The sequence below is a fragment of the Varanus komodoensis genome, unplaced genomic scaffold (assembly GCF_004798865.1).
Source record: "Varanus komodoensis strain SLA01 unplaced genomic scaffold, ASM479886v1 scaffold23, whole genome shotgun sequence".
Lineage (NCBI taxonomy): Eukaryota > Metazoa > Chordata > Lepidosauria > Squamata > Varanidae > Varanus > Varanus komodoensis.
This window is the reverse complement of record NW_025335627.1, coordinates 6,121,899-6,135,225: the sequence shown is the minus strand read 5'-3', so window position 1 is coordinate 6,135,225 and position 13,327 is coordinate 6,121,899. Positions and strand designations below refer to the sequence as shown.

At 37.4% G+C, this 13,327-nt stretch overlaps 1 protein-coding gene across 4 annotated transcripts in view; it reads right to left on the bottom strand.

Moving 5' to 3' along the window:
- The window catches only part of RFTN2 (raftlin family member 2), a 44,825-nt gene extending 36,505 nt beyond the window's left edge, over positions 1 to 8,320 (bottom strand). For 2 of the 4 annotated variants that reach the window (XM_044432039.1, XM_044432042.1), the window contains exons 1-2: positions 7,596 to 8,117; positions 5,861 to 6,044 (exon numbers count right to left, since the gene is read on the bottom strand). In XM_044432039.1, the coding sequence (XP_044287974.1) occupies positions 5,861 to 6,044; positions 7,596 to 7,734 (323 nt within the window). In that variant the 5' untranslated portion in view covers positions 7,735 to 8,117. Of the gene's footprint in view, positions 1 to 5,860; positions 6,045 to 7,595; positions 8,118 to 8,197 lie in introns of those variants that run through there. The other 2 variants (XM_044432040.1, XM_044432041.1) reach the window with 2 other exon arrangements.
- Between the last annotated feature and the right edge of the window lie 5,007 nt (positions 8,321 to 13,327).

Sequence of the window (13,327 nt, the reverse complement as noted above, 5' to 3'; positions counted from 1 at the left end):
TTGTTTTCATCAGCAGAATGAAGAATGGGAAAAAAATCTCCTTCCCCTTGCAGTGCTCTGTGATCACAAAATCTGTTCTGGAGGGTTGGAGGACTTTCTAGAACTGATTTGGGCAAATGGGGCCTGCAGCTTTCCTCTCCTGCAGGAAAGGAGTGAAAAGTCCTTTTGTCTGAATGGACACTGCATTTTGCTCCATAGTTTTTGTGATTGCCAACTATTAACTATCAGTGTTCATGTCACTGGTGTTTGATTTGTACATATTATGAGGGCTGGGCTGTGGGTGGCAGGTGGGAACAGGTCGAACGCTGTGTCAAGTGCACTGGCACTAGTGGGAGTCCATAGCTTTGTTGAGGGGCAAAGGGCTAAGAGTACAGTCAGCAGTCTGTGGTCAGAAGCATGGAAGGGAACAGTTTGGTATAACACAGTGAGAGAGATACATTACCAAATGAGCAGTCATAGCAGAGGCAGGTAAATGAATGGCAGGAGCAGAACAGGAATGGGTTGGAGCAAGGCAGGATTGACAGGAACAAGATGGGAGCAAACAGGAATGCTGGAGCACAGCTGGGGCAAGGTGGGTACAAGCAGAGAGGGATGGAGATGTGGGGAGTCAAAATACAAGGAGTGCAGAGGACAGCTTGCATTGCTGTGCTGCAGAGAAGCCTGTTATGTTGGTCTCCAGGGCCACCAGCTGCACCACACAATTGCTTCCTAACTGTTCCCTGCAGGTGTCTGCAGAGGAGTACCTGGTGCTACAGACACTTGTAGGGCTGGCCAGGCCCTGGTCCAGACACACATTAATTTATATAGCAGATGGCACTGTATAAATGAAGAGGTTACTATCTAATATTCCACACTGAAAAAAAATTATTCAACTAAATTTTGGAGGCAGTATTTTGAATCCCTTGTCCAAACATTTATTTGGATGATGCACACTTTTAACACTCTGAATGACAAACAGATTGATCTGATTTGAAGTTGGCACCAAACCCATTGCTCTATCATTCAACTCTTTCTTAATGCCCAAGTGGGTGAGGAATAAAACAACAGGGAATAAAATTAACATATATAATTTTCTTGGTTAAAATATGTGACTGTCCAATCATACTGTTGTTATTATAAAACATATTAGATTTTAAAAATGAAATAGCTGGCATGGTGTGTGTGTTTTTTGTAAGGATCACAAGAAGTGAGAAGGTAATTTTTAACCTAGTTGGTTTCTAATCTTGCATCCTCAGTGAGGCATAGTAGGTAGAGTGGACTAGAAACTTGGGAGAGCCAGGTTCTAGTCTTCAATCAGCCATGAAGTTCACTTTGGGCTATTCTCAAATTCTCAACTTAATCTACCTCACAGGGTTGTTGTGAGGATGAAACAGAGAGAAGTATTATGTAAGGTGACTTAAATTCTTCACAGAAAAAGGTGGGATATACATGAAATGAAATGAACCCTGATCCTGATCATTCGCAGCCACTGACAAGGCTGTCTGTGGTAAAGAGAGCTATAACTTAGCATTATTTGTTGATCCAAGGCTGGACAATACTGGCCCTGTGTCTGCAGAGTCACAATACCAACAAAAGCCACCATGCTGCTATTGGCCCTAGGAATAAAAGCCTCTAAACAGTGCTAATTGGTTTTTTCCCCCATATCTGAAGCCAATTAACAGTATGCAGGGGACAAAGAAGGGGTGGAATTTAGTTATGATTATGGCTGGGAGGGTTAAACTTTTCCTTGCTCTATACTGTAGTCCTGCCATGCAAAACATCTGATTGCACTCTTATTGCAGTGAGGAAAAACCCTGATTAATTTTTTAAATAGAGTGTGTAGCATCATGTCTATTTATTTGGTATTCTGGCTCTTTGTTACTCAGGTTAGATAGCTTGCAAGAGTGATAATGTGTGGAGGAAGCTTTGCTAACAGACAAAACTAAAGACAAGATGTTAGAATAACTCCTACTTCCTATTTTAAAAAAACCAACTCCCTTCTGCACAGAATCATGTCACAAATCCCTGTGTGCCAATGCTCTCTAAAAGCATCCCTATAAAACACAACTTACTAGGTCAAGATTTTAGATAAAATGTGCCCTTATAGTTCATAAAAAGCTAAAAACTCATCATTGTGGAAAATAACTTCTTGCTTATGAAGCTGGCTTGTTTTAGTAAGCAAGTTAACATGATCAGGACATAATGAGAAACTGTGGTTATATTAAAACTGAAATTTCCAATTGCCTTCCTGGAGGACGGAGTGAATACATAAGCCCAAAACTCACAGTGGCCCATCTTTGCAATGCTAAGCTATGGTTTAGTATTATGTGCAAGCACAACCAATGTGGTTCTTATGTACACAAACCCTGAGCTTGTGCATTTCCCTCTGCTTTTCCAGCACAGCCTCTGTTCTTTATTAACCCCAGATGAATGTTTCATTTGATTTTCCAAACTCTGAACTACGGCTAATATTCACTGTATTTTACAAGCCAAACAAGTCAGATCCACACATTACAGTTTGAACTTAGCTTATTTAGAAATCTGTAAAAATAAAAATATAATTTTATGTGAGTTCACAATAATGCTAAATTGCAGTTAGTTAAAAACAGAAACACACATTTCCAATCTCTTCTTTGCAGCTGTGCCACAGAAGTAGGATGGGAATTGTAATCCCTGCTGATGTTTATCAACATTCATTTATGTAATAATAAACCATAGTTTATATTTAAGCTCCAATGCAGTCAATATGTAATAAGCATGACTGCATCATTAAAATTTCTGTTCTCATCTTGAGGGAGTTTCTGTACTTGTAATACTTGAAGGGGTACTTGAAGGGGTTTCTGTACTTTTTATAATGACAGTGACATCTCCTCAAATGTATACATAAAATTTCATGAGGCGAAATGGCTAGAGCCAAATTTATTCATTTTTATTTAATTTCTATTCTGCCTAACAGCCAAAGCTCTCTAGACAGTTCACAAATAGGGCAAATACAAAGGTAGTAGCAGAAGCAATTATGTGACAAGGTTTTTTTGGGGGAGGCCTGTCTACCCCAGTGTACAAAGCTTGAAGTGCCAAAAATAGCATTACCAATATCAGTAAATGGGAAAACAATTTCAACAGCAAAAAATTACTTCTTTGTTGCATGCCAATATTAAGGATATAGAGAAAGGGTAAGATTCTTGTGTCATGTTAAGCAGTGCATTTCCCATGACTATAATGTGATCTTAACTGGATGAATTAAGATAAAACTTTTGTTCTGTCTTGATTCCCTTTCACTTAATTTGATAGGTCACATTATGTAGCCTTGTGTTACAGTTACACAAATTTGTATTTTGTTACTATATATTTTAGAAAATGGGCTCTTAAAATGGAACAGTATTAGAAACACTAATGTAATAAGGTTAATATATGTCATTATTTGACTATTTTGATATTTTATCTCCATCTTGGTCTGAGTTCAAGGCAGTATATATAGCCCTCAACCTTACAGAATTATTACATCTACAGCAATGGTATGAGGTGGATTTGAATGACAGAAAGAAACTGGCCCCAAATCATTCAAGTTAACCTGATGACTGAGCAGTGATCTAAGAGTGAGTCTCCCCAGTTTAAATCCAGCGCATCATCCAACACACAACTTTCAGCATATGGTTACAGGCATTTAGAGATGTTACTATAGACTAAAGTAATCATATTCCTCTAATTTTTAATTCCTGAGATGTTTTAGACTCATGATTTAAATACTGATTTAAATTAGGTACTTAATTGCTCACTCAATGCTGAAAAGCAACACATAAACCTATAAATATGGGCTGGATTTAGACTTACTCATACTTAAAATGTACCCATTGAAATCTGTTGGATGTTAGTCACAACTAAAGTAAATCCTGTTGATTTTAGTGTATCTTCTCCATTTATTTATTACATTTCTATACCACTTAACAGCCAAAGCTTTCTAAGTCTGTTTCCAATCCAACATAATAATGAATAATAGCTGTGGCACAAAAATCTATTAAACTGATTTTTATCTTTGTACAAACTTCCTATAAGTTCAGTAACAATAGCGGGGTAAAGATGCTTGAAAAAGATGAAGGAGAAGCCTTGGGGATGAGGATGGCCTCTCTGGAGAAAAAAAAAGGATCGATCTCCACTTCCACATGGAAGAATACCCAGCATCCAAAAAACAAAACTTAATATAACAAAGCAAAGCAAATGCAAAATTGATAGAACTGCACTCTGGATGATTGGAACCCCAGAGGCCTCTGAGGACTGTCCAATGCAAGGCAGGAAGGACAAGCAGAGGCAATCTTTGCCTTCCTGTCTAGACGGGCTTTTTTGCAAAGGGAGGATACTAGAGAGGCCTCAGGAAAACTTGTATCCGGCTGTCTCTAGTCTCCTCCCCATCTCCCCACAAAAACCCCTTCCTCCCCCTTCTGATGTTGCTTTTTCAATTGTTGGTGTTGTTCTTTCTGGGTCAACTATGAGTATTCAGATGAAGGGGATAGATCTTTAACTTCAGAGCAGAGAATCTACACTATTTTATGGACTCTCATACGTCTAGAGGTCATAGGATAACTTCCTGTTAAACAAAAGGTTCATATGGGTGGTGGGGGGGCAGCCTAAGCAGGGGATGCAGTAGAGGTGGAGGAAAAAAGGGGCATAATTATAGGAAAGAAATATGGAGAGTGTCCCAGCTGGAGTTGCATGAGGGGCTTCCAAATAATTAAAAGTAAAGCATAATAATGTAGCCATTGAAAATTAATATTTTAACAAGGATATGAGAATACAGAGGTTTGTGTCAAACAATATTCAGTAGGAATTGGCAATAGAAAAATCACAGTAGCAATTAATGTTCTGACCACGACATTCTCTGAGATCACATTATCCTAGTTAAACAATGCTGCAATCTGCATGCCAAGCCAATACAGTATCTTTGTAATGGAAGTTTAAGGAAAGACATGCCAGTTATATGGAAAACTTTATACACATAAACACACAGGAGTATTATGCAACTAAATGCTGTAAAAATAAGAGTTCCCCCCTTTTTTTGCTTCAAGCCTTAGTGTGTACAAAAGTCAAGTTCAGATATACAGATAAACACACCCTCCCCAACTCTTCCATAAGGATTTAATATAAGATACTTCATTTTTTTTCCAGAAAGTTTGCTGTGTTAGCATGTTCCAGTAAAAAGGACTAAGGACACTTGTGCCTGAAGGGGCTTTGTGGCTAAAGGCCAGAAATTTAGTGCTAAGCTTTCATGGATTATAATCAATTGCATCAGACACCTTAAAGGGTATTCTCCAATAGCAGACTTATATAGAAACAAGAGTTGAGAAAAAAGTGTAAACAATAAGATCAGAGGGAAATCAAATGCAAAAAAAAAAAAAATAGAATGCAACAATCATGTTATTGTTTGCATTTTTTGCATTTCCTTTCTCTTTCACCTTACTGTTAATGGAGAATAATGCTTCATGGTTATAAGGAAGTAGACTCAAGTCACAAAAGCTTATGGCATAAAACATCTGTTAACCTTCAGGGTCAAACACATGTCACAGTAGTCACATAGTTTGCCAATGTGTGTACCTTTTCTTTTGAAAAATACCATTAAGAAGACCCCCAATCCAGCATGGGGCAAAAGGGAACTTTAACCTTTTGCCCCTCACTACTCCCAATCTAGATTGGAGGCTTAATACTTGTTATTTGCCAGGGAGAAACAGCTACCATTGGAGTTACTGGGCAAACCATGTGATTTAATGTCACATGCAGTTGGTTCTAGGATGACACAAGTCACTATTGTGCTTGTAAAAAAAAGATGCTAACTAAAAACTGCACAGTGCAGAGTACTTTAATGTAAATACTTATTTTCAACAGCACATACCTTGATTTGAGACGTAATAGTACAACTCGATAAATATAACTTGCTGAAAAATGCCGTCTTCGTCCAATTGAAAGTAAAACAGGGTGAATAGCTACTACTATGTATCCTTTAGTATAATACTCCTCCACTTTTTTTGCAATATCCAAAACTGAACTGATCTTGATAACATCTGGATTTGAAGAACCTAAAGGGATTGAAATTACAAGAATATAAGCTAGGGAAAAAATAACTAAAGTAGGCTGACATTCTGAGCTCAATATCAGATTCAACACCTTAGAGTTGTGGAATGTTCCCAATATATGCAATACAGCAAACCCAGCCCAGGGGCATTCTGGAAAAAGATGGCGGACAGCTACAACCTCCGTTGCTACTTTGCTTCACAGTATGGATGCCATACTAGTAAACTGTAAAAAACAGAAATGAGGACTGTTGTTAGCCACAGCATGTCTCCTATGGCCCTAGCATTTGCCTTATGAAACCAGGTGCTCCCACTGGTTTCCTGTCCTTTCTGCAAACAGAATGAGTTCTTCCATTCAGGGGAAGGCTACTCTAGATCTGGCTCAAATCCTGTTTTTTTTCTATGTCACTGAAAGTGCAGTGACTTACTATTCTCTTTCCCTGCATTCAGTTGGTACGCATTTGTTATAATGTTTAGAACAAATGACCTTTTTCACAAGAAATAATCTCAAAGAACTTTCAGAAACCTGAAGTTCTGGAACTGAAAATGTTACCTATTACACAGTTAAATAAAAGAAGCCACACAAAATGCAGAATATGTTAAACTGACTTCAAAATGAGAAGTTACAGATCTAATGCATCCATTAGGCAACTCAGTGTGAGATCCATAGTATGTTTTTATTAATTATGATTTGTCCTCACAAAGTTTTGTTTCATTCAAAAGTTGAATAAGAAGTTAAGTCTATACAAGGCAAAAAAGCAAAATATACTGGTAACAGACTAAAATGTAGGATTATACACCTCACACATTCTTATAATGTGGAGAAAATGTATATTTTAATGTGTACATAATAATGTAATTATTGCTTACAATGTCTCATGAAGAGTCTGACTATAGTAAACAACCTAGCTATTGGAACCAAAAACAGGCACTGAAATTAGTTACTACCGAAAGTAAGCCAAAAAACTGATGTACAGCCACAGAGATGCTTTATAAAAACTTCTCAGTGCAAAGTATGCAAGTCCCTGAAGCAACTGTTAAAGAACAGAGCTGCCTGTTCTTAATGGGAAACCATCTGGGGTTGCCTGTTTATGTTTTCAACTTTCAGGAACAGAGAGTCACTTGATTAGATACAAGACACCCTACGAAAGAAGAAAATAGCCCATGGGGTGCTGACTGCTTTTAAAAGCACCAGTGTCAATGTTATTTTCATGCCCATGTTACACCATAAATCAAAGAATCTGCAGAAATTTATTTCCCACTGACTTCTTCAGAACAGTTTTTAAGTAGAGCTTAATGTCAAGTGTAACAGAACTGCCTATACTGATAGAAGCTGGTTTTCAGCTACCTATACTGATAGAAGTTCAGCTATCTACAGAAGAGTGAGAAACTTATTTCTGAGAAAACACACTGCACACATTTTTCTTACTTTTACACCATTAACTAAATAGTTGACATTCAAAACATTACCAAGCATTTCCTCATATATCTTTATAGGATAAAGCCAGGTTTTCTTCTCCTATTGTGCATTTATGAAAGTTTGATATAGATACTTACCTTCTAATGCAAAATCTAGCAGTATGTATTCATAGGCAGAGTCAGTCTTTGTTTCGACCTGTGGTCTCTTTAGCGTTGAAAATATTTTTCCAGGGCTGCTATCATCCGGGTCTTCTAGTTTTCTTAATCCGCACCCCATGGTGAAGTCTAGGGATTGGGGGGCAGCAGTAAGGTGCAAGAGAGAGGTTAATAGAAATGGAGAACGTCACAGACTCTGTTTGTCTGACTGAGGAAGAAAAGAAGTAAGGAATCTGTTTTAGATGCTGTTTACTGTTAGCCATAAACCAAAAGAAAGAATAGTCATCTCTCAAGTTAGCAAAAGGAAGAGTTTTCTATCCCTATTTCTATGCATGGAAAAAATCCTTAATTATTTCAGGCAACAAACTCTACAAGAGTCATCCTGCTCTTACAGGAACGTATGAAGTGCAACAAACTTAGCAGAGCTTTTCCATGCCACGTCAATTTACAGCCAGCCCCCTAGCAGTGTTCTGTTGCAGAGGGCACCAATGAGTGCTTTGTCTGTCCCTCTTGGCTGGCTGATAATGATGCGAGAAAACTACTGAAATAAAAAGTTACAGCAAAACTTCAACATGATTACTTACATTTAGAAGATCTGATTTGGTTCAGTAGGAAAGAAAGGAAATAAAAAAGCAAGTCAAAGAATGGAAATAGAGAGCCTCAGCATAGTTTGAAACAAAATCATTTCCAGAGAGGAAGTCGACTTCAAGAGGAAATTGCTCCTGGCATCTCAAAGGGGAGCAAAGTAAATGAAAAGCAGTTCAGACTCAGAGTTTAGTTCTTACTTCCTTTGCCTAGGACAGCTGGAAAGCTGCACCCACTGCTAGGAGAGCACAATATTTTGTTGACCCAAGTAGCACAAACTGTTTGCAATCGCCAACAAATTTAATAAGCCAAAATGAAATGGTGTTCATCATTTAATAGCTCCTATTTGAAAGCAGGAATGAATGTACATCTCAGTAAAACAGATTTTATTCAAAATTATAGAAGAAAGGGGTCTTATGGAACCAGACATATGTTTACTAAGTTCTAGCTAAAACTATTCTTAAAACTTGTTTGGGGGCTTCCTAGAAAGCATGTTTTGAGGCAGTGGATTTTCAACTATATACTTTTGTTTTCGTTTCTTTAGTGCATGCAATTTAGTTATACTAAGCCACAATGTTATCAACTGCATTGTCCAAAGGTTTCCAGTCCCCTAGCTAAGAACTAGTTGCACAACTATTTTATTTATTTAGTTAAAACATTTCTATGCCGCCCCCATCACAACAAAGCCTCGGGGCGGCTATTCCTAGTCCAAAATTGCATTTAGCTCTCAAGTGGTGTGTGTGTGTGTTAACAGGATGACAACAATCATGTTTTGTACTATTTTTAGTGTTCTCTTTCTAGCCATGCTCAGTGAAACTTCGTATATTTTCCTTCAATCAGTAGAACTCCATGCTTTATTATAAGCTAGCTGTGAAAGATACCTTAGTTTCAAAAGCTGCTTACCATGTGGAATAGGGCAACCTGTTTTGTGGGAAATTTCCAGATCTCCATTAGGTGCACATGACTAGCTTTGCTGTTCTTGGGATCGTAACCTTTGGTCAAGGTGGAATTTAAAAATGTCTTGGCAATTTAACATCACCAGTCATCCAAGTTAGTTGCATTATGTTGGCTAATAACGCAACTAACTTTTAATTTGTTTGGGTGACTACTAATTATACATGAAACACCAGAACATATGATCTGAAGCGAAATTAGAGAAATGCTAGAATACTCTATCAATCTATTCAGACAAAAAAATTAAAAAAGAACCAGACAAAAGTTTTAAAAAGAGCTCTGATAACCTCCTTTTTAAACTACTGCCATATATTGCACATGAGGCTTTCTTTGAAGGTAAGTACAGCTGATACACAAAGCAGCCAGGATTTTAAATGAGAGTTTAGTGGAAACATATTTTACACATTTTGAAAGAACTTGTTAATTGCATCTGCTTTCAAGCCCAGTTTAAGATAATGGTGCTCACCCATAGAGCCTTAAATGGCTTGGGACTGAAGAACAGCATCTGCCACATGGGGAAACTAGCATAACCTTAAACAAAACAAAACAAAAAAGCCAGTGGAAATTCTAATTCCTTGAATGGGACATGTCAACAGAGTTTGCAGAAGGGAGTTCCACTGAACTAGCCCATTCTAAAAATGAATGTTCTCTATTCTTTTCTGGGATTGCTTTAATCTGCTTTCCTGATATACTAGCAGTGAGTTCCACTGGTGTAATAGAAAGAAAACAGCAGCAATACAGGATACTTTTCCAGTATCTCAAGGAATAACTTCTCCCAAACCAGCTTGTCCGTATGTTAAGATCATCTGCTGAGACATTCCTCAAAGTTGTGATTAGAGGACATTTCCTTTGATGGCTTGGCTATAGCGTTTCCTCGCCAAGGAAGTTCAGCACCAAGGGTGGGGAGGGGGGGGTTTGCTAGCATTTAGGCAGCAGATAAAAATATTTTCCCAGGCTTTTTATTCATATGTTTGAATCTCATATACGTTCACACATTTTCCCATTGGCCATTATCTATCCTGTTTTCAGACTATACGAAGTCTTGTTATTGTTTGATTAATAATACTGTATGAATAACTATAAACTGTCTTGAGACATTCATATGAATAGCAATATAAAATTCCAAAGGGTTACTCCTTTTCAAAAATTGTTTTTATCCTTGTGACCACCAAGAATGTATGTGGAATTCACAACATAAACAGAGGCCCAAGGTTGATAATGCTACAGCAAAGGATGCTGGTTTATGTGCTTTTCATTTTTTCCCTATTAAAACAGATTTGCTAGCAAAGTGCTAATTTTTAAATCACACACCCAAATGAATGTGTAATTTAACTGAAACTATAAAATAGGTATGATAACACCATAGAGAATAACAGCTATGTCATTCAGTGTATTTCTGGAGATTTGATCTCACAAAGCCACTACGCCAAACTTTACTAAGCCTTTCAACCCTATTACAAATGAGGACAGCATGTAAATAACAGCAAATTAATTATTTTGGGGTACAATCCTATGCCTGTTCCAACAGAAAAATGCCCCACAAGTTCCAATTTGCACTGGTCAGCAATATGCTTACATGTCTTTGTGAACAAACCCTAGAGCCCTGCCAAAAACAAACTCTTTTAAATGGAGCTGGTGTTTGAAAGCTAGCAAGCTGTAAAACTGAAAGCTTGCATTTTTCCATGTTCTTGAGCAATTAGTCTTGAGAACAACTGGAAAAGTGAGAACACCCTTAGGATGGTCTTATGCAACCAACTAACAAAAGACATAAGCTCAGTAAGTTCTTGCCACATGGGGTCTAAATCTCACAACCTCCTTTTTGTAAGCAAAGACCCCTTGTGCTTTGGTTTCCCTTAACATCTTATCTCTCACAACTGTCAAGAGAAACCAGAGGAAGACAAAGATTGGTATCTGTTGTACTATATCGTGACTGCAGGTATGCCCCAGAACAAGCCTCCACAGCTGTGCGGGTATAGCAAAACTATTAAAAAAAGAAAAGAAATGGTCTCCAACCACTGACAGTGCATCCAACATGCTACCTGGACACTCTGAAGGGATTATCATGGGATGCCAAATGGAGATTGCCCCAAAGAAGCAGCTGTGGCAAGCTGAAAATGTTTCAAAAGCACAGTGGAGATGGGGAGACAAGTTGGTTCTGCCAGGGGTCAACTAGGATGAACACAGCAGAATTGAGGGGAAGGAGGGGGTGAACAATCAATACTGAGCCCCATCATCTGCTGGGTGCAATGTGGATTGACAGGGAACAATCAAATCACTGTGGCTATTGCCAGGGTTGTTATGATGTGCCATGTTCTCACAAAGAAGGATTTTCTGTGAAGAAATTTAGGATGGGTCTATAACAAGGGCATTTAATTCTCTTACTTTCTAGTGACCCAATTCATTTTTGGAGCTTTCAGGGTTCACATTAAAATAGCACTGAAAAGCAAACGCAAGCGCAAAAGCATATTTTAGGAGCGGCATTTCAGTGAAGAAAAGAACTGTATAGAAGCTTGTAAACCACCAATGGTTAGGAAAAGGGAAATATGGCTCTCTAAGGAATCCCAAACGACTAAATTGGGATCTCCCCTCTCGAATAAGGCTGAATTTCACCCCCAATCCTGAGCTTGTGCATCCATGATCTACACAGACTGAAGTGATTTTTCTAATGTTACCTTTTCCCATTTAGGATCAATGCTCATATTAAAAAAACACCACCACCACACCTGCTGTGGTGAATGGGGCAGTCACAAAAATCTGTTTTACAGAATTCAAGTGGATAAAGCTAAAAGATAAAGTTTTATAAAATCCCAGGAATGTGTTTTTTAAATTGATAGCTTTGTTTCCTTAAAAAAACAAGTTTGTATCACCAACATTAGATAAAGAATGCTTTATTTAGATGAAACAATACTACAAAACGATGTTTTTATTTAAAGGTACAAGCTGCAGGAAACTTTTTTTACTGTGTATTATACATTCATGGCACAATTTATCCAGGGTGGAAGCAGAACCCCTGCACAGAGGATTCACACTGACTTAACAGAGACCTGTTCCTACATATACCCTGGGACAGTGCAAGAGGACATTTAATAGCTGGTCCTTCAGACCCTATTCAGTTCCTCCTCCTGCATTCATACCTATTGTTGGGGGTCACAAAGGGCATGACTCAGGACTCTATTGAACCTTAAGGGAATCCTCTGTGAGCTCCCACTGTGCCTACAAGTTGACTGGATAAGGCCTATAGTTTAAACCGAAGGTGGGGAAAAGAGTAAGTAATGGTTTTGGAAAACTTATGAACAATGATATTATTGATAAAACATATTATGTACATTTGTACTAACTTAAGGATGCAATACTGACAGTAAATGCATTTGGAGCACAGTAACAATGCAGGCTCCTGACTGGTTTATCCTGAATATTATTTCTATCATAATGCAGATTTTTAAAACCTTTCTGCTTATGAGCTACATTTTTGAACAGTTCCTTATACTGATAAGTAAAATACAAAATGCATGTTTTACAAAATATCATACAACCTGCTTTTAACTCATTTAAAAAATATTTTTAGAGCAATATTACGCTATAAAAATGGGAAACATTTAGTCAAATAATGAAGTCCCAAACAAGATACTTCACATTCTGTTTAAAATTAGATCATCACAATAATAAAGAATTGTCACATATAAAAAAAATTCTTAGTATATTTTCACTGAACAATTTTCCTGGTCACAGTCAGTATTTTTTAAAACCTGCCACTATATGAGGATGCATGCAAGTACCCTGAAATTCCTGTTTTAGCTTAACATTTACTTAAAAACATATTACAATAAACATGTTGTAAAAGTGTAATAAAACATAGGTGCAAAGCCATGTGTTCTGTTGCTTCTAAATTATTAGTGAATACACTTTAATAGTTTACACCGTTAAATGGAATTTAGAATATATTAAATGCAGAAGGAAATACCAAAATGATATATCAATGACTATGTTATGATTAAACTGAACCTTTTTTTTCTGGTTCAGAAGAATAAATAACTATTTCAAAACAGGACAATCCTGTTTTATTTAACATTATGAAATTTATTTCTTAAAGCATGTTTGGCATTATGATCATGCAGACCAAATTTAAATCTATGGCAAATATGATTCTGCTACATATCCCAACAAAAAGTTTTAAA